Source organism: Dama dama, chromosome 15 (assembly GCF_033118175.1).
Source record: "Dama dama isolate Ldn47 chromosome 15, ASM3311817v1, whole genome shotgun sequence".
Taxonomy (NCBI): Eukaryota; Metazoa; Chordata; class Mammalia; order Artiodactyla; family Cervidae; genus Dama; species Dama dama.
In genome coordinates, this window is record NC_083695.1 from 33898980 (window position 1) to 33926503 (window position 27524).

Consider the following 27524-nt stretch of genomic DNA (forward strand, 5'->3'; position numbering starts at 1 on the left):
CTGAAAGAAGTCCATAACTTGTCAACTCTCTGATTTAAAGGCTTAGCTAACTAATACATAATGCTTTTAAAACTGTTAGGTGATATACAAATATAGGTTACTTTGTTGTTACAAGCAATACTGGTTTACAGCACAAGTAGTTACATTATGAAGCAGGAGCTTCAGTTTCTTTGCAGCTGCACTCTTGGTTTTCCTTCTCCCTTCTCCATCTTCCTGCTCTCCCTCCTCCAACACCCAAGCACTCAGGCAATAGGGCTTCCTCTTTTCTCTCATTATCTCACTCAGTACAATGACTTCAAACACCACCTCTATGCAGATAGCACCCAGGATTATATTGCTAACAGGGGATCTTCCTCTGAGCTCTCTCTGTAGATTGAAGGTGAAATCATGGGTCATCTTTTGTAGGTCTTAGACATGATGTAACTGGTGATCTCTAGTCCCCCCCTTCCCCCATTTCTGCCCTGGTCAACTCCATCTCAGTATTAAGGCACCACCAAGAAACCGAATACTTTGGCCACCTCATGCGAAGAGTTGACTCACTGGAAAAGACCCTGATGCTGGGAGGGGTTGGAGGCAGGAGGAGAAGGGGACGACAGAGGATGAGATGGCTGTATGGCATCACCAGCTCGATGGACATGACTTTGAGTAAACTCCGGGAGTTGGTGATGGACAGAGAGGCCTGGCGTGCTGCGATTCATGGGGTCACACAGAGTCGGACATGACTGAAGCGCCTTAGCAGCAGCAAGAAACCAAATCTCTGCCTTCCAGTCCTGTCCCTCACAGCAGGCTTTGTCTGTTCTCCAGGATAATTCTAAATAATCTTGAATGCTAGTCGCCTGGCACTATCTTAGTCCAGACCATCTTCCTCTTTCCCATGAACAGTTCAACACCCTCTTACTGGTTGCCTCACCCCCCTACAATCGATCCTCTATATTTCAGCCAGGGTGATTTTTTTCTTTCTAGAGTGATCTTCTTAAAACATAGATCAAACCATTCCCCTGCTTGAAACTTATTGTGGTTACTCTTTGCACTTGGAATAAAATCCAGTGTCTCTCCCTTTCTGTATCCATCTCCTGTCTCACCACGAGCTCCAGCTTCACTGATGGGCAGTTACTGAAACACCACCACTGGGTAGAAACACACTTCTTTGCCACCTTGGCGCCACTTCACCTGTGCTGTTTCTCCCCCTAGAATGTTCCCTCCCCATTTGGAAGGTGCTCTCCTTCAAGTCTCATCTCACCCCATCCTCTCAGGTCTAAAGTGCGTTTTCCCTTGCCTCATCCCCACTGTTCTCTCCCTCAGTACCTGCTTCCCTCATCCCACGTCATGACAACAGACATTTCTGCATTGGCCTCCTAACCCAACTTTTAGCATGTGGTAGGTTCTCAAATACTTGTTGACCAAATGAATATATCATTTCTGAAGAATTTAAATGCTTTGGCAAAAACTTCTGTTCTTCCTTTCTTCTACCCCTGGCTCCTATCTTAGAGAGACCAGACTTTAATAACTTCAAAATGATCTGCTTTCCTCGACAGGACTCATAGCCCCACAAAGGTGGGAACATGTGGGAAGGTGGAGAGAAAACACAAGAACCCTCTGAGGGACACCAGCAGCCAATGGACCTATCCTTCCCACAGATGGATTCATAAATACTTCATTATGATGTATAAAAGTAACATCTCATTAAAACAGAAATGTTTCTTTCTGGACCAGAAATGATCAGACCTAGGAGATAAGAACTGAATGTAGAAGAGCTATTGTGATCTTGTGATGGGAAAGCTTATGTAGGGGCCACTAGAATCCCTTTTGGTCCACATCTCTTTTCCAAGAACCTGTGTATAGGGCTCCCCTCACCCAAACCTGAGTCATTATGAGGATCCATTATGGGCCAAGGTGACCCCAGAGCAAATCATGGGCAATCCCAGGGAGCCCTACAAGGGCTCACAAAGGCAGGGCATCTCCCCTAAAGTCGCAGGGTGACCCTCGGGTGGCTTTACAAAGCTGCTGAGCTCCTAGTGGGTTCATTTTCTTGTTTTCCTTGTAGGCCATTATCATCTCAGGTTTTCTGGTCCTTGACTACTGGCATCAGCATCTTTCTCTGGGTTCTGTCTGGTTTCCAGTTCCTAGTTCTAGAAGACATCTCCCCCGGCTTTGTTCCTGCTGCTGCTTTCTCCTCAAGAATGAGAATCACGCGACCGTGGTGACTGGATTAACTGGGCATGGGGGTGGGGAGCAGGCTTACAAGGCTGCCTGGTTCTCGCATTCCAGGGCAAACACAGTTGTAAATACTTTATACCAGGCCTGAAAGCAAGCTCGTGTTGCTTGGACCAGAATCAAAAGGAAAGATTTCCAGTCCCCCAAAATCTCTTTTCAAAATTATTGGCTTCCCTGGTGGCTCAGTCGGTAAAGAATCTGCCTGCAATGCAGGAGATCCAGGTTCGATCCCTGGGTCGAGAAGACCCCCCTGGAGAAGAGAATGGCAACCCACTCCAGCATTTTTGCGTGGAGAATTCCATGGACAGAGGAGCCTGGCGGGCTACAGTCCACGGGGTCACAGAGTCCGACACGACTGACTGACTGAACTTTCTGAACCGCCCTGGCTCCCTGAGGAAGGCGGGGGAAGCCAAAGACGGGTCCTCTGTGCAGGGTCTCAGGACCCGCACGCCTCACCCCTCCCAGATAAATTGCTGTCTTCAGCTTGCAGAGAGCAGCATCTCTGGATGGCGACCTGAGCCTGTGGAGTCTATCGAAAAGAAGACGCAGCAGCCGCCGCCCTTAAGGAAATCCCTGTCGCCTGCACCTCCCCACCCGAGGAGCAGACCGTTTAACCCAGGCGCTTTTTCTGTGGTTAGAAAATAAAGTTATATTTTAAAATTATATTTTTACGAATGTGACTTTCAAACAAAACCAAATGTTTAATCACAGCACAGTGTCAACAAATTTTTTAAATCCTTTTCTCTGCTTCCATCTTACAAAAACAAAACAAGGACGGCGCCCGCGCGCTCACCTGTAACCAATTGTGCCGGGAAGTCAGTCCGCGCCATTTTGCAGGGAAGCCAAGCGCCAGGCTCGTCCCGGAGCCCGCTGTGAATGCCCCCCTGTTCACCAGCCCCCGGGAAGTTTAAGATTGTTTGGAAGGAGCCAAGCTTTGGTTTCATGTGCCTTCCCTGCGACAGAGGAAGCCACGGGGCACAGCTGTTTGCGGCCTTCCCTCTCCGCTCCCAAACGGCCAGCTCGCCGCGCGAGGGGCCTACGGCGCCTGCTCAAGGGCCTTCTCGGCGGCCTCACTGCGCCGGGCCTGTCGCCTCTGCTGCACCAGCTGCCGGTCCAGTTCCCGGAGCTGCTTCAGAAAGCCCCGGTTGGGTAGGACACAGCGGTTCTTGGCCACTTGCCGGATGGCGTCCACCAGGGTCATGTTCCTGTGGATCATCAGGTAGGCCAGGACCAGGGTCGCCGACCGGCTGCGGCCCATGGCGCAGTGAACCAGGATCTTATCTGAAATGGAGAGGGGAGAAGACAGAGCCACATTGGAGAGGCAGGGTGGCCTGGAGGTTGGAACATACGTGTGAGGCTCAGGTGGAACCTGCGCAAATCCTGATCCGTCGCCCATATTGTACGACCCTGGGCAACTTACTGAGTGTCTGGGAGCCCCAGCTTCCCTACATGTACAATGGAAATACCATCAATTATCTTCAGTAGTGCCCTTGTAAAGGCAATTTGCTTAAAGCACTTGGTACACTGCTTGATGCATGTCAAAGGCCCATAGATGCTTCCTACCTGCCAAAGCGCCTCCAAGTGAGAGCTCCATCAGCTGTGCAGGAGAAAAAATTTTATGATTTTTTTTTTTTTTTAGTGCTCACTTGTAATTTCTTCATGTTTATAATATATTCACATTATTTATTTTCTTAGTGCTTATTTTGAATAGGACAGCCAGTAGAGTTCAGATTTCAAAATGTATAATACGGTGCCCATTGAAAAGTCTCCCTCCCACCCAGCTCCTCAGTTCCCCAAAGTGACAAGTATTACCAATTTCTTCTTATGGAGAAGTGTCTGTGCATATACATAGCAAAAACATACTTTTTTCTCTTCTTTCCTTGCCCAGAAGGTAGCAAGTTTTACACGCTCTTCTGTACCTTGCTTCTTCCATTTAACAATGTGTCTTGGAGATCTTTGTATATCAGCCTCTGAAGAGTTCTCTCTTTGTTATTTTTTCTTGTGGCTGCACAGAGTTCCTCTGTATGGATGAACCATAATCCACTTTAAGCAGATGCACTGCATCCCTTCCATGACTGCAGGTGGATTGTGGAGAAAAGCAGGCTTTCTGCACCATTTGCAGTCCTGATGCATTTAACCTCAGTAAGGAGAAAGTTACCCACAGTCATAAGAGATAGAGGGCATGGTCTGCTTGCTATGGTGTCTGTGAGCATCCACGTGACCCAGTCTGCCTATAGAACCCTAGCCTATTCTCCTGCAGGCCTGGATTCCAGAGTCAGTTCTGCTCCTAATTACCTGGGTTTGGGGTAAGCCACTCAGCCTGTGGAGCCTCAACTTCTTCAACTGTCAAAAGGGGCAGCAGCCTCAGGTCAACTGTGAGCAAAATCAAGTGAGTAAAATTCACAAGATCAGATTTTTCAAAAATAATTTTACTGTGTCATGTAGTACAACCACAGGATGACTATTCTTACAATCTAGATGATAAAATCATCATCTAGACTAGTGGTTCTTTAAGCATGATTTAAGACCCTGGGGGTTCCCAGGATACTCTGAGGAGATCTATAGCGTTAACATTATTTTCAAAATAGTACTGTAGTGATATTTGCCTCATTCACTGTTTTGACCTTTGCACTGATGGTACAAAGGCAATGAGGAAGAATTGCTGGTGCCTTAGTGTAAATCACAGCAGACTTCCCTGGTGGCTCAGAGGTTAAAGCATCTTCCTGCAATGCAGGAGACCTGGGTTTGATCCCTGGGTCGGGAAGATTTCCTGGAGAAGGATATGGCAACCCACTCCAGTATTCTTGCCTGGAGAATCCGGTGGACGGAGGAGCCTGATGGGCTACAGCCCACAGGGTCGCAAAGAGTCAGATACAACTGAGTGACTTAACTTTAACTTTAGTGTGAATCACGGCAGAGGCACCTAACTATACTAGTAATCATTGCATTCACCACCAGGCACTCGTGGGGGAAAAACCAGCCAACTTCCCTTAAGAATATCTTTGATGAAGCAGTACAAATTATTTCATCAAATTTCAGCCCTTGGTACACTTCTTAATATTCTGTGTGATGAAATGGGATACATATATATAAAGCAGTTAGGCTACAAACCAAAGTACGGTTGTTATCTCAAGGAAAAGCTTATGAGAGATTGAGTTGCAAGCTGAATTTTGCTAATTCAGCTTATGGTGTTTCGTGAAATACCATTTTTACTTAAAAGAGTGAATGACAGAAAAACTATGGTAATTCAAACTTGGGTGTTTGGCAGACTTTTTATCAGAAGTGAACAAAGTGAGCCTGTCACATCAAAGAAAACAACTGACAGTATCTGTTGCCAGTGATAAAAACAAGCTTTCAAGCAAAAATTAGAATTTTTGGAAAACCTGTATCTACCACTGTGAGATTGACAGTTTCACAATACTCTTAAGATTTTTCTGTTAAGATCAGCAGTGATATTAACAAATGTGTCTTTCGACAATGTACAGTGAAAACTGTCGACATTTCAAAGATCTGCCTAACTCAGTGAATGAGATTTTCCATGGGACCAATATGAGATATTACAAAATCATGATGGGTAAAAAGTCCATTGGTGTGTCTTGAACTTTCAATTGAATGATTTTCATTGAATGATTTCAATGATTTTGTTGATTTTACCCATCAACTTTCAATTGAAAGTTCAAGACACACGAATGGATTTTCATGTAACAGAGTATGACATTTATAGATATGGTTTCAAATCCCATATCACAGCTCACCTTTAAGAAACTGTCACGCGTCAAGTTTTGGTGTAATATCAAAGAAGAATATCCACAGTTTTCTGAAAAGGCTGTTAAGGTATCCATTCTTTCTCCAACTACGTATCTGAGTCTGGGTTTTCTTCATATACTTCCATCAAGACACTGTATCACAACAGATTGTGTGCAGAAGCAGATATAAGAACCCACTTGGATTCTCTTAAGTCTAACATCAAAAAGATTTGCAAAAAATGTAAAATAATGCCATGATTCTCCCTAACTTTATTTTGGAAAGTGTAATTTTTTTCATAAAAACATTGTTATATGCAGTGGGTTTACTTTATTATTTTTTGATGAATATTCTTAAATTTTTCAGTTTTTATTTCTAATAAAGATTGATAGATCTAACCTACATAAATGACAGCTCTTTGAGGCCTTCAGTAATTTTTAGGAGTGTGGAAGAGATCTGAGACTGTAAAATTTGAAAACTGGAGATCTAGAAGAACTTCCACTAGAAAAAAGCTCCCTTTGGTCACCATCAATGGCAACAGCTGGGCCTGATGAGAAGCCACCATGAGAAGCAGCTTTCCATCCTTCAGGCCTCGATCTGGCAGTGCTCTAGAGAAGAGCTCACAGAGTGCATCGACACACTTTAGCTCATTTCATCCTTAATACAACCTTCAAGGTTTCATTATCCTCATCCCTGCTTTACAGATGGGGAAACAGCCTCAGGGAGGCAAAATGACTGCCAGAGGTCACCCAGAAAGACGGCGCCACCACTGGAAATAGTTCAAAGCAATTTGTTATTGAGACCCTACTGTGTGGTGGCTCCTTGCTACTGTGCCCTGGTGACAGAGAAAGTAATGAAATTAGCATCTCTGGCTATCCCCAGCACTGCCCTGCTGCCATCCCAGTGCAGTGGTGGTCTTCTCCTACGGTTCTAGGGTCTGTTTGCTGGGGCCAAGCTTAAGCTATGTGACCCCAAAGCTGTTCCTAAGTCTCAGGCCCCAGGCCCGGAAGGATGACCAAGGAGAAAGATGAGCACAGATGTCACTGGGTTTGTGGAGCACTGTCAGGAGATATGAAGAGCTTGGCAAAGAACACTTCTGAGGGGACGCGGCTCTGTGTCCCTCTCATCCTCATCCCTCACCTCATGGGACTAAGCCCAAAGGTTGACAGTCAGTGGCGACAGCAGCATAAGACACACCCACCCACCCACACCCGATTCGGAAGGCCCCTCATAAAGAACTTAATTTTATCGTGATTCATCTCCAAGAGTCTGCACAAGCTAGCCAGGCATGCCTCCAATCCTGGTAGCTGAGCTGCAAGTGTGGCCGCCTTTTCCTTGTGCTCCTTGGTTAGAAAGGCCAGAGCAGGGCTAGCTTCTTCAGCGCTGGATGGGGTTTGGGGGCTGGCCCAGCTCAGGGGCATGACTGTGCTGCTGGAGTGGAATGGCTACTTCCGGCATTCTAATCCCCACGGACTGTTCCAGAGGCTGCCTGGCCCCTTGCCAGCTCTGCTGATAACTAAAGCGTTTCTTCCTCTCCTGGCAAAAAGTGTAATTCTTTCTGTCATGACTAAAGACTTGAAACAGACGAAAGCTGTAGTTCATTAAGTCTTTAGGGAGCCTGAAGTCTGTTAAGTGGGAGGAGGGGAAGGGGTGAGAAGGGGAAAGGAGCTGGAGCAGCTCGGCTCCAGCAGAAGCCCCTTCCTGCCGATTTTACGACAGTGGCCCTAATGCCGGGTCGGCTGAATTTTGCTTTTACGACGGCAGTGCTAGTGCCGTCAGCCTCGTGAGCTTGGTGGGTCTCCTCGGGCCGAGGAACTGTCCCCGGTGTCTCAGCGCACTGCCCCCTCTGTTCTGTATCTCTTGCTACAACACCCTTGTGGGCCCAGTGTTGGATGGTGAGAACCTGCTCTCGGGAGACAAGGAGGATGGCTGCCTTTGGCCTTTTAACAGCATGGCCCGCACCAGAGGAAGCTGGCGGCTCTCTGAGGTAGACGCCAGCCAGGGTTAGGACCCTGAGGGAAGGGATCATTGTCAGGGTTGCATTTTCTAGATCAGTGATTTTCAAACTCTTCTGTGTTACATCCCGTTGCCCACCGGCATAAAATTCACAGCTAACATGTACATGGGCTCAGCCCACCCCATATCTTCCAAGCACTTTGTGTGCATTTTAGTCAGTCCTCACAACAACCTGATGAGGTAGAGAAAATCAGTGGCCCTGTTTGACAAAGGAGGTGGCTGAAGTGCACAGAAGTGCTGTCTTAGTCACACAGCTGGGAAATGGCAGGGCGTGATTCAAGCCCAGGCCACTGCCACTAGAGACCTTAAAGGCTAGAAAGGGGCCTCACAGGTATGTGTATATCAGAAAAGAGTTTTACAAAATAATTAGCACTTCTGCCACATGCCAGGCATGCTGATGTTTTCTGTTCTTTCCTAATCTTTTGAAATTTTCAAGAAGTACTAGTCACAGCCTCTAAATTGATTTCTTAGTCCACTGATAGGCCACAATTTATGCTTGAGAAATGATTTCAGTTAAGCATTCCTCCTTTGACCTTTTACCCAAAAGGTGAATTCCCACAGTTTTATGAGGAAAAGTCAAATCCAGAATCTCTTGTTGTTCAGTCACCCAGTCATGTCCGACTCATTGTGACCCCATGGATTGCAGCATGCCAGGCCTCCCTGTCCCTTACCATCTCTCAGAGTTTGCCCAAGTTCAAATTCATTGCATTGTTGATGCCGTTCAGCCGTCTCATCTCTACTGTTTACCTAGTGGCGTGTTTTCCCTGGTGACCAGAAGGTAGGTCTTGGTCACACAAATCAGTCATATAGGCCAAGCCTGTTAATCACCAACTCATCTCATCCCATTCCCTTGGTTTGAGGGGTATACCCTTTGTCTCCCACTCACTACCTTGGAACCTGCAAAGGCAGAGTTCCTTCTCCTCCCAAAATGGTCTGCACCCATGGAAGTCCTCAGAAAAAGGATATGTGGTGTGTTAGAACTGCCAGGCGGCAGGCCTGTTCTTGCTGCAGTGGGTTAGGAGACTCTTAAAACACCCTGAAAATCTTGGTCTGGTTAAAGCCAGAAGCACCAGAGAATCAGCCTCCTGCTCAAATGCAGACTTCATTTATTTATTCATACCTTCCTTATCCATAATAGATTTTAAGATGGCTTCAAAAGCAGCCTATGGACTGTTTGTTTAAGAAAAAGAAAAGGAAAGGAGAGTGGTGACACTAAAATCTGATCTTTAGAACCTCATGGTATCTGCCCTGGGATTTCTCAGAAGATTTCATTAAAACCACAGTAACTTAGCTCTGAGGATGCCATGCCAAGAGCAGAGAAGGCAGTCCAAATGGGGCTCCGGTGGCAGTACTTTGTCCGTACTTCTTTTTCTGATGAAGCATGACAATTCAGTTGTTTTAGATCCTACAACCAGCTGGAATGTCTCACCCTTCATGATATTCAGTGACCCCTTATACTACAGAGTCACCAGATGCTCAAAATAGGGACGAAGGACTCTTCTGTGAGGCCTGAGTGACAGAAGGGATGCCCGTTGGCCTCTGATTAACTCTGTGACCCTCACCATGCCATGTGGCTTCCATGGTCTCTGTTTCCCCAGCTCTCAGGGCAGGACACTGGACTCTCCCAGGAATTTTCAGTAGTGACTGATGTTGCTTGGTGAGTGATTTCGGAACAGTCAGATCAAGGTAGGGTAGACATGGGGCTGACTACAGACCACAATTACAGCTCTGCAGCACCACAAGGGATGTTTTTCTGCTTTTCGAAAAGAGACTGACTGTGAGGGGCAGTGTGGGAAACTATGCGCTAAGCTGAAACTAGCCCAGGAAGAACAGGAAAGACAGAGAGGAAAAAGACATGTCTTTGCCTTTTGGCCAGACTGTCCATCAACACCTCTTACAGCAAGAGTATAATAAGAAACATACGAGTGCATCTGGCTCTAAAATGCTACAGGAGCATCCCGTGGTTTTCCAGGGTGTGACGAGACCCATCCAGGCAGCCTGCTACATGTGCCATACAGGCTGAGCACACACTGTCTCCACTAATGGAGTCTCTGATGGTGCTAACTAGCATTTTATTTTGTTACTCGGACTACTCAGAGCACAGGTTACAAACTGACAGCCATTGGGTTTCTTTTGTTTGGTCTTTGCAGCATTTTAGAGATTTTCAACTTGTTGCCAGTACTTAAAAATTTGAGCAATTTTATGTTAAAATCCAGGTTGGAGACTTTCCCTATAATGTCAGATCTACCACATCAGCACAGATTCTCACAAGATGATCGCCGGCTGGGACTGAGTAGCAGTTGTCCCCTGTGGAGGGAATACAGGGCTCTTGGCTTAACCATGAGAACCCCCTCCACACACAGCCTCCAACACAGCCAGCATCATTCATTTATGGCATCTGCCTGGGTCCTGAAGGGTTGGTGTTTGAGCCCTCAGCTTGAGGAAGTCTTTAGATATGCAGATACAAAGGGCACAGAGAAAGGAATCAGTCCTCCCACCTGGTAACAGGGTCCTGTCCAGTCCTGCTCCCCACCCCCAGCCAGCTGGTATAGGCCCACACTCCCTGCATGTCCTCTGACCTGTGGATATAGTTTTCTCTCTTGATGCTTTCTTGGCTAGCATGATGCTTTTGGCCACACCGTCTACCTGTCACAATCCACAGCGATGCTCTGAGATCTGCCCGGGCATAAGCATATGACCCCACTGTCCATTCTTTCCCGATTCAGCAGTGAGTGGGCGCAGACTCTAAAGTGGCATGTCAGGAACTGGGCAGGCTGTCCTATGCGTGTATCATGCCACTGAAGTTCAAAGCTGGAATGTCTTTTTTCCTTTTCCTTTTTTTTTTTTTTTTACCCCTTTGGGGATTGGAAACTTTATCATGATGATATGCACGTGCTGGTGTGGTTATGTGCTTCGTGGTGCGCGACCTTTCTTTATCAAACACATCTGAGAGCCTGCTGTGTGCCAGGTTCTAGGCTAAGTGCTTTTTGTGGGTTACTGCTGATCCTCATTATAGCCTTTCAAGGTAAATATTTTCATCACCGAATGGAGAAACCAAGGCTTAGAAATCACATTGTTAGTAGGTTGTGCAGCATGAATTTGAAAGCAGCCCTGTCCTCTCTGAAGCCAGGCCCCTTCCATTAAGGGGATGGTTGAAGATAATAGTAACGGCAAGTTGAGCACATTAAACAGAATCGGAAGGATCGGGTGATTGAATCTTTTTGTTTTTTAATGTCAAATATGTTTTTAGTTAACTTCAAATACTCTAAGGCGAATTTCACCTTATGGTGATGAGTCAGAGTCCAGTTGCTTTTTGATCCTGCTTGGAAACCCAGAATGTGCCTAACACAGAAAGATGGTCCATAAATAGACTCATAAAAAGGATGACTTTGAAATGAGGCATCCCCTAAGACAAGCACTTCAGCTCCGCGTTTTGTTTTGTTTTTTTCCCTTCACTCTGACATTGCTTTCTGAACCAAAATAAAAACAAGGTCTGAGACTCTCCAGCAGACGTGGCCTAGGCCCAGCGGCAAGTTGCAGTTTCTGCAGCAGGCTAGTTGGTCAGTCAGTGAGCCTCTGAATCCCAACTGCTTGTGGCCAGAAAGACTTAGTAACTGTATATCCTGAATTTTGTGATGACACCATAATTCAGTGTGTGACACATGGGGCTGAAGTCAGAGCACAGATCAAGGACTTGAAGCCCCTCTGACCTCTATGGAATGCCGCTGAAATGCAGCCTGCAGTCATCATGGAATATTATCTCACCCGGATGCATACCTACACTGTGCCCTTCTCTCGAAAATAGCCTTGCAGCCTTTACCTGGATTAGGGCAGCTAAAACTGCATTGGGAGCACAAGGACTAGCACCGTGATTTTTAAAGATGGTTATTAATTAACCTTGAAAAACTTGGACATTATGAGCACAAGACTCAGATTCTCAAAGTATAGTTTGGCACTTACAAAGAATAAGTTGTCAGTTTTCTTTTTGTTTTTTTCTCGAAAGCCTCATCCTTTAGTTTTAAAAATTGAAATATAGTTGATTTACAATGTTGTTTTAATTTCTGCTGTATAGCAAAGTGATTCAGTTATACATGTATATATAGTCTTTTAAAATATTTTTTTCCATTATGGTTTATCATAGGATATTGAATATAGTTCTTTGTGCTACACGGTAGGGCCTGGTTGTTTGTCCATTCTATATATAAAAGCTTACTTCTGCTAATCCCAACTTCCCACTCCATTCCTCCACCAAGCCCCTCCCCTCCCCCTTGGCAACCGTCAGTCTGTTCTCTATGTCCAGGAGTCTGTTTTGTAGATAGGTTCATTTCTGTCGTATTTTAGATTCCACATGTAAGTGATATATGGTATTTGTCTTTCTGAGGTTGTCAGCTTTCCACAGGAGAGTTCACTAGGATGAATATGACGGGGGGTGGGAGGATCGGAGAGGCGGGTATGAGCTAGGTTGGAGAGCAGGAGAATTTGAAGTCTCTAGATTTCCACTCAGATTAGCTCCCTAAGGTTTTTCGAGCATCGAGGCCCTTGGCTATTAGTCTGGTTTGGACCCAGGCACAGTTAGCATCTTGGCAGCACCCCAGCTTTGAGGGTTCCCAACCACCCCTGGCGTTCAAAGGATGGCTGCTGTGCCTTAGGGAAGAGAGACTCAGGCCTAAGACCTCTCCTCTGAGCCCTCCAGACCTCCCATTAGTGGCATCCGAGGCCAGACCCCAGCAACAACAGCACCGCTAAGTGAGGCTCAGAGACTCCAGGGGATCCGACGTTTCCAGCTACCTTGGCAGGGCAGAATTTGAGAAGGGGGCTTACTTTAAGCATGCAGATAGCCCTTCCTACGGGGGCGGGACTGCGGGAGGGCAAGGTCTCTTACTGTGATCATAGCGGAGGGCAGCGTCAATGAAAGCGGCTGCTGGGTAGAAGAAGACGCTGAGGTCAAAGGTGGGCAGGTCATCAGCCTCGACGCCATGGTACTCGATGGCCATGTCGCGGTAGTAGTCGGGCCCGGTGTCCACGTTCCAGCGGCCGTGGGCAGCGTTCAGCACGTGGGTGAAGCCTGCCTTCTGCAACCCATAGCGGTCCAGCGCGGTTGCCCTGGGTGAGAGAGACAGGCTGGTAGGCAGAGCCCTGGCCAGCATCTGGGGAAAACTTGAGCTCAGTCCATGGGTTTTTGCCATCGATTCTAGCTTCTAAATAGGCCTAGCCACTGAGATGAATATAATCAATCTGATTTCAGTGTTGACCATGTGTAGAGTCTTCTCTTGTGTTGTTGGAAGAGGGTGTTTGCTATGACCAGTGCGTTCTCTTGGCAAAACTCTATTAGCCTTTGCCCTGCTTCATTCTGTACTCCAAGGCCAAATTTGCTGTTACTCCAGGTGTTTCCTGACTTCCTACTTTTGCATTCCAGTCCCCTATAATGAAAAGGACATCTTTTTTGGGTGTTAGTTCTAAAAGGTCTTGTAGGTCTTCATAGAACCATTCAACTTCAGCTTCTTCAGCGTTACTGGTTGGGGCATAGTCTTGGATTACCGTGATATTGAATGGTTTGCCTTGGAAACGAACAGAGATCATTCTGTCATTTTTGAGGTTGCATCCAAGTACTGCATTTTGGACTCTCTTGTTGACCATGATGGCTACTCCATTTCTTCTAAGGGATTCCTGCCCACAATAGTAGATATAATGGTCATCTGAGTTAAATTCACCCATTCCAGCCCATCTTGGTTCACTGATTACTAGAATGTCGACGTTCACTCTTGCCATCTCCTGTTTGACCGGTCAACACTGAAATCAGATTGATTATATTCTTTGCAGCCAAAGATGGAGAAGCTCTATACAGTCAGCAAAAATAAGACCAGGAGCTGACTGTGGCTCAGATCATGAACTCCTTATTGGCAAATTCAGAGTTAAATTGAAGAAAGTAGGGAAAACCATTAGACCATTCAGGTATGACCTAAATCAAATCCCTTATGATTATACAGTGGAAGTGAGAAATAGATTTAAGGGACTAGATCTGATAGAGAGCCTGATGAACTATGGACGGAGGTTCGTGACATTGTACAGGAGACAGGGATTAAGACCATCCCCATGGAAAAGAAATGCAAAAGGCAAAATGGCTGTTTGAGGAGGCCTTACAAATAGCTATGAAAAGAAGAGAAGTGAAAAGCAAAGGAGAAAAGGAAATATATTCCCATCTGAATGCAGAGTTCCAAAGAATAGCAAGGAGAGATAAGAAAGCCTTCCTCAGCGATCAATGCAAAGAAATAGAGGAAAAAACAGAATGGGAAAGACTAGAGATCTCTTAAAATTAGAGATACCAAGGGAACATTTCATGCAAAGATGGGCTCGATAAAGGATAGAAATGGTATGGACCTAACAGAAACAGAAGATATTAAAAAGAGGTGGCAAGAATACACAGAAGAACTATACAAAAAAGATCTTCATGGCCCAGATAATCATGATGGTGTGATCACTCACCTAGAGCCAGACATCCTGGAATGTGAAGTCAAGTGGGCCTTAGAAAGCATCACTACGAACAAAGCTAGTGGAGGTGATGGAATTCCAGTTGAGCTATTTCAAATCCTAAAAGATGATGCTGTGAAAGTGCTGCACTAAAAAATGCCAGCAAATTTGGAAAACTCAGCAGTGGCCACAGGACTGGAAAAGGTCAGTTTTCATTCCAACCCCAAAGAAAGGCAATGCCAAAGAATGCTTGAACTACTGCACAATTGCACTCATCTCACACCCTAGTAAAGTAATGCTCAAAATTCTCCAAACCAGGTTTCAGCAATACATGAACCGTGAGCTTCCAGATGTTCAAGCTGGTTTTAGAAAAGGCAGAGGAACCAGAGATCAAATTGCCAACATCCACTAGATCATTGAAAAAGCAAGAGAATTCCAGAAAAGCATCTATTTCTGCTTTATTGACTATGCCAAAGCCTTTGACTGTGTGGATCACAATAAACTGTGGAAAAATCTGAAAGAGATGGGAATACCAGACCATCTGACCTGTCTCTTGAGAAACCTGTATACAGGTCAGGAAGCAACAGTTAGAACTGGACATGGAACAACAGACTGGTTCCAAATAGGAAAAGGAGTATGTCAAGGCTGTATATTGTCACCCTGCTTATTTCACTTATATGCAGAGTACATCATGAGAAATGCTGGACTGGAAGAAGCACAAGCTGGAATCAAGATTTCCGGGAGAAATATCAATAACCTCAGATATGCAGACGACACCACCCTTATGGCAGAAAGTGAAGAGGAACTAAAAAGCCTCTTGGTGAAAGTGAAGGAGGAGAGTGAAAAAGTTGGCTTAAAGCTCAACATTCAGAAAACTAAGATCATGGCATCTGGTCCCATCACTTCATGGGAAATAGATGGGGAAACAGTGTCAGACTTTATTTTTCTTGGCTCCAGAATCACTGCAGATGGTGATTGCAGCCATGAAATTAAAAGACGCTTACTCCTGGGAAGGAGAGTTATGACCAACCTAGATAGCATATTTTAAAAGCAGAGACATTACTTTGCCAACAAATGTCTGTCTAGTCAAGGCTATGGTTTTTCCATTAGTCATGTATGGATGTGAGAGTTGGACAGTGAAGAAAGCTGAACACCAAAGAACTGATGCTTTTGAACTACGGTGTTGGAGAAGACTCTTGAGAGTCCCTTGGACTGCAAGAAGATCCAACCAGTCCATCCTGAAGGAGATCAGTCCTGAGTGTTCATTGGAAGGACTGATGCTGAAGCTGAAACTCCAATACTTTGGCCACCTCATGCAAAGAGTTGACTCATGGAAAAGACCCTGATGCTGGGAGGGATTGGAGTCAGGAGGAGAAGGAGACAACAGAGGATGAGATGGCTGGATGGCATCACCGACTCAATGGACATGGGTTTGGGTAAACTCTGGGAGTTGGTGATGGACAGGGAGGCCTGGCGTGCTGTGATTCATGGGGTTGCAAAGAGTCGGACACAACTGAGCGACTGAACTGAACTGACTGAAATGAAGGACTTCCCTTGTGGAAGCCCTGCTCCTGCTGACCCCCTGGCCACTTTGTCTTTTTTATATTTCTGGTTCAGCAGTTCAGAGAAGGCGGAGAGTGGGCAACCTATTCATTTGTCCATTCACTCTTTCATTCACCAAATACAGAAGAACTTGGTGCTGGGCACTCCAGTGGTGGCGGGAGTGGACTGTCAGATGTCAGATCTCCTCTAACACTGTCAGAATAACCTGTTCATTAGGCCAAGCTGAATAAATGAAAGGGAGAGGACCACCTCCACAGAACCTCAGGAGACCCCTTAAAGCAGCCCCTCCTCTGAACCCTTGGATATTTCTGGGGTTTGAAGGGTGAGGCTCAAAAGAATGGTTGAAAATGGGTCATTCAGTGTGAGAATATGGCAAAATTCTTGATCATGATGTTCAGGAGATTGGTGAACACTATACATACTCCTTCCTTTGATAAGTAAATCTTTGCCTCCTTGGGCAAAGCACTGTTTAGAGAAAGAGAGTTGTTTGAGCTGTCTGTTGTTGTAACTGATTTTAGGAAGTTCCTGAAGCCAACATTGAGATTATTTTCTCATTTATAGCCTTATCTTTCTAGGCAAGGTTTTTCAGGAACAAAGAGTAAATTTCGTGTTAAAGTAGGTGACCTTGGAACATGGACAGAGGAAGCAGGAGTTATCGTTTCTTGAAGGGCTAGGAAATACTTTATTGGAAAGAGGGTTTTGAGCCTGCCTTACTCTAGGTATCAACACTTGGTGATGGAGGAGAAGAGGGAGGCAAGGGCATGCCAAGCCAAAGAAATAGCATGACCTAAGGGATGGACTGGAGATAATGAAAGCCGTTCAGGAAAGGAATCTACTGTGTGCCAAGCACCGTCCTGGGTACTGATGCTGCAGCAATGAGCAGTTAGTCAAGGTCCCTTGGGAAGCTTAGATTCTGGGGAAAGCAAATAAATGAATGATCCATTTCAGATAGCGGTAGGCTGTGCAGAATCACTGTAGTCCTGCTTTAGGTAAGGTGATCAGGGAAGGTCCCTCCCGGGTGGTGGCATTTAAACTAAGACAACGGGGTGATAAGGGCCTAGGCAGGGGCAGAGGGGGAGGGAATGTGTTTTATTCAAGCAGAGGCAACAGCAAGAGCTAAGAACAGAAGGGAGATGTGTGGCTGTAATTGCAAGGGTGGTAGTGGTGCAAGAGGAAACCAAAAGCAGGGCTGGGTCATGGTGGACCCTGTAGGTCATAGGGGAGAGTCTAGATTTTATTCTCGGTGTGGTAGAATGCCACATGCCACAGAGGAGTTTAAGGAAGGGGTGAGTGTTGTTTACTTTTTTAAGATCAGTCTGGCTGATGCATGGAGATGGATTGAAAGGAAGAGAAAAATAGAAGTGGGGAGCTCTTTTGGAGGTGTCACAGTCATGTGGCCAAGGGAGGAAGGTGGTTGGACTGAGTCACAGCAGACTTGCTGATGGACTGGGAATAGGGGCAAGAGGGAAGGGACTGGTTTGGGCAGAGCATATAATGTGAGAGGAGAGGAGAGAAAGGTCTGGAGAGGGAGTGTGGGATCTGACCATGGAGTGCTTGCTAGTCAGAATGTGCATTTGGGGGTTGAGAAGAGCTTTTTGTGTTTGAGACAGGTGATCCCATGTGAGCTTTGAGATGACATCTCCCTCAACAGCGCAAAGTCCAGTTCTGCAGCTCAGGGAAGAGGTGACAAGGTCTGGAATCATAACAGTAAGAGGCCAAAAAGTGGCAGTGTCCTCCAGCTGAGGGCTCATCTCAAGGCCACTGGTAAGAAGATATGGACAGAAGTGAGCATATTGGATGCCAGCGTGGATCAATACCCTGCACCTTCGTGCAGCAGAAACACATGCCAAGGGCCCTGCATCTATCACTGGTTTCCTGGGGCTTTTTGTTGGTCATGAGAGGAACCACAGTGAGCTTTTAGACATGTGCAAACAGCCCATGGGAACAGAGGCATAGCAAGGCGCGGAGTTCCACTGAGCCCCCAGTTGGCTTTTGGGGCTGCCATGCTGACTATGAAACACATTATGCTTTCAATTTTTCCTCAGAAAGGTCTGTTTTTCATTTTTCTCCTTGCCCCAAAGTATGTATACAACAAACATTATGCTTTTGGGACCTAGATCTGTGCTCAATTAAAGCCTCCACTAATGCAGTCCATCTTGCCGAGTAGCAATCAACCTCACTTTGAGGTTGAGCTCAGTGGAAAAATTAAAATTAACTGTCCTTGACAGGAAGTTCCTACCCACCATAAAGACTGGTCTCTCTGGGTTCTGCAGCTGGGTTTCAACATAATCAAATGGCAGTTTGAATAAATAGCAATTTGCACTTTGCTCCTTTGGGGGTCAAGGATCAAGGTAGATAGGCAACAAGACTTATTTCATGACACGTCCACATTCTTCCCTCCCTCCCAGAGCGGGTTTTTGACTGTGTCTGAAAGAGAGAAGGGGGTTCATGGGGAAGATTAGACCTGGTGGGTATCCTGAGGCCTGTTGCAGGTTTTTGGGCTCTGTGGCTTCCTGGGCCCAGAATTGGGGGTGGTGTCCTCACACACCCCTCTGAGAATTTCCCCCAGCTTGACTTACTCAGAGTCTAGGTGAGGACTCAACAGCAGCAAGGGGATTTGCAGATACATAAAGTGACTGTTAGTAGCAGCAGCTGTTTTGGAGGCAGGTCCCCAGTTGGCCCAGACACCCAGCTCGTCTGTCACTGGTGGGATTGGAGGGCGCCGCTTGGCACTGTGTTGTTTTATTCTTAACTTTCAGGGCCATCTATTCAGAGATGTGGGAAAGACTAAGAAATGTGCCTCTGTTGAAGGGGTAAAGCTCAAAAAAGAAAAAAAAAAAAAAAACAACAGGGTTAAGAAATTACTCCTAGAATCTAGGTGATGCAGCAGCCTTAGTTTCTGGTTGTTTGAAAAATCCTAGATGTTGGTAATCTGTTCATTTTTAAAGTGTCAGCTAATTACAAAACTAACACATGCTCTCTGTAGAACATGGAAAACAAATATGCTCCCCCCAACACAAAAACACATGTATTTCTACTCCTTAGCGATAAGGACTATTTGCCTTTTGAAATAAGATCTTCCAGTTGTTTTTCCATGAATATATTTTTATATTCTATTAAATGGTTGGGGGTAATATGGTAATATTATGATAATGGTAATACCATATATACAGTTTAAAAACTTTGTATGGTGATATACTGTAAACATCTTATTATGTCAACATAGAGCCTGCAGTAGCTGCATACTATTCCCTTTCATAGATGAACCTCAGTTTTCCCTCCTCAAGTCCCTAGCTTTGGACATTTGTGTTCTCTCTCTCTGGTCTGTCTCTCTGTCTCTATCCTAGAGAGAGAGTAGTGGTTATTATAATAAGTAACTGTAAACAAACAACTTGCTGTATCTTTGAGCACATCTCTGTGTCCTTGGGGGACATTTTTTTGAAGTGGAATTGCTGGGTCAGCAGGCATGAGTGTTTTGAACACAATTGATACTTGTTACTAAATTATCTTCTAGAAAGCATGTTCAAATTTACATTCTGATTTTTGCTTATTGCTGATTTCATAGACCAAAAAAGGTGTCTTGTTTTTATTAATTTATTTTAGCAATGTGGTCGGACCTGTTCTCTCACATTTGTTGGACTTGTACAGTTTTACTTTTTAAAAAAAATTTTTTTTTAGCTATGCAGTGTGGGATCTTAGTTCCCCTATCAGGGATCAAGCCAGAACCCCCTGCATTGGAAGTGCAGAGTTTTAAGCACTGGACCACCAGGGAAGTCCCCTGGACAGTTTCACTTTTGAAGAACATTGTTATATCCCTGTTTTTGACCCAGTTCTCTTTGGCACTTCTCCCTTCCTTGTGAACCTCTGACCTCAAATGTGGATTCTGAATCTGGGTTGGAGGGCCAAGGAAGGGACTCCTTTCTCCTGAGGTCCAGTTTCCTCAGAGACCTTCCCTTCCTTCCTCCTTCCAGCCCCTCGAAGTTTCTCCACGAAACTTGCTTTAACCAGCACCCCTTCCACCTTGAGGAGTGACTAGAACAGTCTCCTTGGACAGAGCTCTTGGTGTTCTGCTTTTTCTGACCCCTTGGGGCCCTATTGATTCCTGTCCTACATACCTCAGCCCCTGCCCAGAAGCCCATTTCCCACAAGTGTGTGTTCTCACAGAGGGGAGGAGGGACATGTATGTACACGTCTGCCCAAGCTGCCCACCAGCTGCTCCCAAGTGGCCAGGATTCTGCCCTGGGAATTGATGTTTGAACGTCCACTACTGATGGGGTGGTTCTCCATACCCTCACATGTGAGGACCTGCTGATTTCCCACACCTGTGGATTCCTGTTCACCATGGCCCACATCCTGTCATTTTTTGATGCCTGTGACACACACTGGCTTCCCTGGTGGCTCAGTTGGTAAAGAATCTGCCTGCAATGTGGGAGGCCTGGTTTCGATCCCTAGGTTGGGAAAATCCCCTGGAGGAGGTCATGGCAGCCCACTCCAGTATTCTTGCCTGGAGAATCCCCATGAACAGAGGAGCCCGGCGGGCTAAAGTCCATGGGGTCACAAAGAGTCGGACGCAACTGAGTGACTATGCACAGCACAGACACACACTGGTGAGTGTAACACTGCTTGTTGTGGTGGCACGTCATTTTGAGAGCATGACCCTGATGGTGACCTTCTTCTCTGGAGTCTTAGCCACACCTACTCCTTGCAGGTGAATTTTAAAACAGGCACAATTCTAGTTTTTGGTCTCCTTCAATTCATCTGATATGAAGGCAGAATTCACTAGCTGTCTGTTTTCTGGGTGTTCTTGTTACTTGCGGATGATGAAACCTCTGGGACCCTCAGATTTCTTTATTTGTTAAAGAGGACCAATTACACTGGCAGTACTTTCCCTGCAAGATTCTTACAAAGTTGAGTGATGTGATATTCAAGTTTCTTTGAAAGGTTAAAAGATAAATTCTGAACAAGGAGGAGGTAGCAAGCAACAGGAAGATGTACAACGGAATTTATCGGTGGTTATCTCTGGGTAATGGGGTTATAGGGAATTTTAATGTCCTTCTTTTTGTCTGTGTTGTGTAAATCTTCAGTAATGAACGTGTCATATATTCACTTAGTGTTTAAATATATGCCACTCTCCTTAGTTCTCAGGAGAGATTGACTGTCGCAAAGACCTAAGGTGGCCTCCGTGTTTTTAACTCCTCAGGAGTCTCTCCGTCATCTTCCTCACCCCACTAGGCTCTAGGCCTCCAAGGATTGAGGCTAAGTGGAAAAAGACAATGCATAGAAGGCCTGGTTTCAAGACATGCCATTGTATTAATGATTAGACAAGGCATTCGGCTAACCATGAAAGGAAATGGTTGGCATTGCCAGGGGCCTTTGCGAAAATACTGCCACCCAGTATGAGAAAGCCCAGTGAGGGCAGGACCATTGGCACCTCTCTCCTAGCACCTTGCCCATCACTGGTGCCCAGCTGTGCTTAGTCGCCTTTGATACTTGGAGGCCCAGAGTCCAGATTTTCTGGTTCTTTCAGGTGACATTCAGCATGTTAAATTGTCAACCTTGGCTGTGTTTTCACTCATCCTAGTCTAGCCATCAGTTCAGTTCAGTTCGGTTCAGTCGCTCAGTCATGTCCGACTCTTTGCGACCCCATGAATCGCAGCACGCCAGGCCTCCCTGTCCATCACCAACTCCCGGAGCTTACTCAAACTCATGCCCATCGAGTCGGTGATGCCATCCAGCCATCTCATCCTCTGTCGTCCCCTTCTCCTCCTGCCCCCAATCCCTCCCAGCATCAGGGTCTTTTCCAATGAGTCAACTCTTCACATGAGGTGGCCAAAGTATTGGAGTTTCAGCTTCCATGGCCCACCCTAAAAAAAGACAGTCAAATTTTAGCTCTACTTGGTGCCTCAAGGCCGAATTAGTTCTTTCTTTTTGAGGGCAGAGGTTGCAGCTATCCGGGTACACACCAGTGAGAGGTCCTGTCTCAAACTGAGGACTGTCTCAGCCATTGCTTTGCCTTCACCTCAGACCCTGATGCTGGGAAAGATTGAGGGCAAGAGGAGAAGGGGGTGACAGAGGTTGAGATGGTTGGATGACATCATTGGCTCAATGGATGTGAGTTTGAGCAAAGGCCAGGAGATAGTGTAGGACAGGGAAGCCTGGTGTGCTGTATATAGTTCATGGGGTCACAAAGAATCAGATACAACTTAGCAACTTAACAACCCTCTCCAGCATCTTTGACCAACCAACCTTGGAGATGCCTCTGGCTTTGGAGGCTGGTGGTCTGCTTGGGAGCAAAAAGGAGGAGAAAGAGAGACCCCTTGGCAAGCGAGCTCAGGCTGAGTGGGGCAGGTGCAGGCATTTGAAGAGTCAGGCTTGATGGGGAGAGGCTGCTGGCTGTCGATGACCCTAAAAGGCAGCCCTTGGAGGCCACTGTAATTTTAATAAAAATAGAATCCCCGCCATTCAAGCAGCAGAGCAACTTCTCAGAGCCCTGGCGTTGGCTCATAGGACCGCCTCTGTTGTGAAAGGGAGGCGAGATTTCTCAATGATGCCTTACTATGGGGATCCTGTCCTGCCTGGGAATTTGCAGTCACTTTGACTGTAGCCAGGATACTTGCCCTCCTGCTGACTATCAAGGAGAAAAAAGAAAAAAAGATTTTGCTAAGCAAATGAAAGATGTGAATGAGATTAAAGTGAGAATATTTAAATTACAGAAATTTAGTGCTTTCAAGCATCCTGAAGCACTTGTGAAGCACCCATTTAGGGACTGCTGATTGATAAGAGGTGATGAATTATTCTTATCTCATCATTGATGCCAGTCCCTGGTTCTCTGGAGGGCAACACTTGGTTAACCTAATTTGAATCTAATTTGAATGACTTAAAAGTAATAAAACAAGTATGTGCTTGAGCCTAATAAAGCCTAATTTATTTAATAAGACATTTCTTAAAGAATTTTACTTCAGAGCTAGAAGGGGCCTTTGAAATTATCCCTTTATTTTACAAATAAAGAAACTGAGTCCGAGAACAATAAGTTGTTTCGCCAAAGGCCACACAGAGTGGCCACCCACGCTGGGGGCTTGAACTCTCTGCCTCAATCCCTGCTGGATGACTTTTGCTGTACTCCACACTGTCCCTCCAGTTCCCACTTGGAGATTCAGACCCCCTACCAAGGCGTGGGAGAGGGTGGCTGTGCCTTGAGCCCTTGAGGGAGGAAGACTTCCCCATGAGGACATCCAAAAGGTGACTTCCTAGGGGGGCCTACCGCCCCCCACCGCTGAACCAGCACACTTCACATCAACCACATTGCTATCCTATCTGTGACCTCTTCTCACCAGACTGTGGTGGTGGTGGGCAGGGCAGGGGCATCTCTGCCCTCCCCAGGCTGGTAAGCAGTGGGAACTTGGAGTCACCAGGCATCCCATTTGGTGATCCCCTTGGGATAAACTAGGCTTGAGAAAAGCTTTAGAAATTCTGGAACCCACAGGCTTGTAGGGCTTTGATGTGGCGCTGCCCCCGTGGGCCTTCAGCCACCCGGGTCCCTGGAAGGCCAGGACAGTGTCTGTGGAGGGAGCTGTCTGGAGAAGGCCCATCAGGAGGGACCTTCCTTCCAACCTGGCCTTGGGTTTATGATAGCATCTCGCGGGAGAAATGTGACTGGGGGTGTTTTCTATCCCAGGGCTGCCCTTAACACACAGGGACCGTTAGTGGCAAAGTGTGGTGACTGTCCTTTACCTTCTTCTCACACCGTGAGTTGAGTTTCCAGAAGCTGCCTGATCTCTTAATAGTTCACACTCAGTGCTAGAAACTGTGCTCAGGATCCAGTGTACCAAACCATCGAACCCACATCTTATAGGTAAAGTCATCGGAGCTCAGGAAGCTTGAGTGACATGCCCAAGGCCACATAGGAGCCAGTATTTGACCCAAACATTGTGGCTCCTGAGCAATGCCCAGCCATTCTGTTCTTGAGGTGAGAGGAGGGCAAAAGAGTGAGGTGCTTCTTGGGAATCAGCCTGGTCCTTCCCCCATTTATGCCATTTTTTAGGATCAAATCTAAAGAAATAATCCTAAATATTAAAAATATATTTATACCTAAAGATGTCCACTGCAGCATTATTTATAAAAGCAAGAACATGAAAATGACTGATAAATCCAACAGTAGGAAAAATGGTTAAATAAATGATAACTATGTCCATCTGATATATATAATTATAGTTATTATAATTAAGTATATGAGAAGTATATAATAAGGGGAAAAGTTTTTGAATGATGCTGTGTGGGATAAAGACAAAGATGAAATGAATAATCCATATGATTGCAACTATTTTAAACCAAAAGTAGCATATAGAAAGTCTAAGAGGAAATTACTACAGTATTAACAGGAATGGCTTTGGAGTGATGGACTTCAGTGATTGTTTTGGGAGATTCAAAAGTTTTCTTTAACACTAATCACTATCTTATTATTAAAGCTAATCTTTTTTAGTGCTTACTCTGTACTTGACACCACACTAGTATTTGACGTTGTTGTTGTTCTGTCACTCAGCTGTGTCTGACTCTGCGACCCCGTGGACTGCAGCACACCAGGGCTGCCTGTCCTTCACTGTCTCCCAGAGTTTGCTCAGACTCATGTCCCTATATTATCTCAATCCATACACCCTTATGAAGAAAGTTCACTTGTCAACATATTATACCTAGGAAAATGAAGATGTCTATACTCTATACAGTGAGTTTATATTACCTTTAAAGTAGGAAAACAGTATATTTACTATACTTATTTAATAATATGAGAAGATATTCAGATCCCCCCACACACCTTTTATTGCTACTTCAGTATTAAACATTGTTGTATATATATATATATATATATATACTCTTATTTCTGTATGTTTCATTTCTTATAAGTGATATATGGGGTCACAGTGTGTGCATACATTTTTTATTTTGAACTAATTCTAGACTCACATAAAAGTTGCAGAAATAGGGACTTCCCTGGTGGTCCAGTGGTTAGGATTCCACTCTTAACTGCTGAGGGCTCAGATTCAGTCCCTGATTGGGGAACTAAGATCCCACAAGCCATGCAGTGGAAAAAAGTTGCAAAAATAGTACAGAGATTATTTGGCAGTAAAAAAGAATAAAATACTAATACATGCTGCAACTTGGATGAACCTTGAAAACATTACGCTAAGTATTAAGAAGCCAGTTGTGAACGGCCATTTATGTGAAGTTCCAGGTTAGGTAAATTCATAGAAAGGGAGAACAGATTGGTGGTTTCTCAGGCTGGGGGAATATGGGGAATGGAGCGTGATTACCTAATGGGTTTGGGGTTTCCTTTTGAGGTGAAGAAAATGCTTTGAAATTAGATAGTGGTTGTACAACTCTGTGAATATAATAAAACCACTAAACTGTATACCTTAAAAGGGTGAGTTTTACTGAATGTAAGTTATATCTCAATAATGCTATTATTTTTTAAAAAGTAAACAATGGAGTCCCTATTTAGGACAGCCCAGGTTCCCCTAATGTTCAAAACTGAGAGATGATGTGATAAATTATGGCACACCTATACTAAGGAATATTGAAAGTACAGAATTGTTTAATTCCCTTTTTCCTGCTAAAATTATTTAAAAGAAATAAAAATCCTTTAAGTGTTTGCATATGTTTCCTTATGTTTGCCATGATATACATAAAGTAAGCTTAATACTGGTTACTCAGGGCAGAATTAAGAGAGGACAAAGGGAGATTATGCAATTTGTTTTTAAAACTCTGTTTAGTTTAATTTAGTGTAAAAGGGCATATAATTCTTTGTAACTTTTTCCATTTAAAATTACTAAGAAAAAAAGAGGAATGCTGCCTCTGGATATCCAATGACTAGACAGTTATCTCTAGGTTTTTAAGCAGCAACTATTGAAAATCACACATGAGTGGGTTCTGTACCATCTGACTCCTTGGAGAGGTGGGTTGTAAACTGGAATCCTGGGGGATGGAGGGAGGAGCAGGAATGCTAACCAGGATGAAAGCTTATGAGTTAGGCAAAACTGTATTTGAATCCCAGCTCTCATCCACTTACCAAGCTGTGGACTTTGGGCCCATTATTTAGCTGCTTTGTGCCTCAGTTTCCTTATCTTTAAAATGGAAGTAATGAGATGACCTCTCATGGGGCTGTAGTGAAAATAAAGTGAGATCACTCATGCAAGATGCTGAGCACAGTGCCTGGCACATCATAGTCAATAAATGATAGGTATTACTATTATTTTTTTTCCTTCTGGCTCAGTGGTAAAGAATCTGCCTGCCAGTGCAGGAGACAGAGTTTCGATCCCTGGGTTGGGAAGATCCCCTGGAGAAGGAAATGACAACCCACTCCAGCCGTATTCTTGCCTGGGAAATCCCATCAACAGAGGAGCCTGGCATGGGGCTGCAAAAAGTCAGACATGACTTTTAATGACCAACAAAAGCAACATTACTGTTATTACTATTATTATTTACAGTAGGCACTTCCCATTTTTTTGAAGAGTGGGGCATGGTGGCTGTAAAAATCTAGAGCAAGGGACAGTGACCTCAACTTTGCTGGGTCTACCACACTTCCTGATACAGAGGGTGATGTGCTCCTATGCCACCCACCTGAGAACTGACTTTATTCTTGCTTGTCTTATCCCCAGCTAAAAACAGACTACAATTTCCTAGCCTCTCTCGCAGCGAGGAGCAGGGGAAGTCTTTGGTGGGACTTCCCTTCGGGAAGATGTCCTTTTCCGCTGCCTTCCCATGGTCTGGATCCTACAGTTGGTGACAGGAGCCCTACTAGCAATTCCAGGTCATGAGGCAGCCTTGAAGAAGTGAAGCCACACCTGGGGGGTGGTGGGGCCCAGGCATGGGAGCCTGAGCTGCTGATGACCCTGGGGTCGCCACGCCAGCCTCAACTCTCCTTCCTCTGTGCATCTTTTATGTGAGACAAACCAACCTCTATCTTGCTTAAGCCCCTTTTCTGAGTTTTCTATAATAGGAAAATAAACCTAGCCCTAACTGATAAAGAGTTCTGTCAGAACCAACCGGGAAAGCAAGAGCTCATGGTGGGACGGTAGCACAGGCTGTGACCTAGGAAGGGCTGGCTGAATCTGGGCACTTACTCATCGCCGATGTAGAGCTTGGGCCAGACCTCATTGACGTGGGTGTACTGGGGACTGCCTTTCCAGAAGAGACGCTCCAGCTCGAAGGCTCCAGGAGTACAGTAATCCTCAGCCTCCTCCTCTTCCTCCACCTTCGGCAGCAGCTTCTTGGCAGATGGGTAGACGTTCTTGAGGCCTGTCTTCGGTTCTCCGGATGTCATTTTGGAGCCAAGGGATTTTCTTTCCTTTCTGCAGCTGGTCACAAGAGAGGATCAGAGTTGGGGTTAGCAGGGACAGAGTTGGGTATAAGCTGACCTGAATATCTGGCAGGAATTTCCCCGGCTTGCTCTGATCCTCCTTCCTTTTCCCAGGTCACAGAAGTCAACAAGGAAGGTCATGATGGCAGTTAAACAACACCTTCCCGAC

At 45.4% G+C, this 27524-nt stretch overlaps 1 protein-coding gene and 1 long non-coding RNA gene across 2 annotated transcripts; one reads left to right on the plus strand and one right to left on the minus strand.

The window, feature by feature from the left end:
• Positions 1 to 1538: 1538 nt before the first annotated feature.
• On the plus strand, positions 1539 to 5424 carry LOC133070130 (uncharacterized). Its single transcript, XR_009696080.1, has 2 exons — positions 1539 to 1672; positions 2045 to 5424. It is a non-coding gene; the product is annotated as an uncharacterized LOC133070130 (long non-coding RNA).
• Positions 3251 to 27319, minus strand: DUSP29 (dual specificity phosphatase 29). Its single transcript, XM_061161895.1, has 3 exons — positions 27120 to 27319; positions 12857 to 13077; positions 3251 to 3495 (listed from the first exon to the last, which is right to left on the minus strand). Exons 1-3 carry the CDS (start codon positions 27317 to 27319, stop codon positions 3251 to 3253), a joined length of 666 nt encoding a protein of 221 aa, XP_061017878.1.
• Between the last annotated feature and the right edge of the window lie 205 nt (positions 27320 to 27524).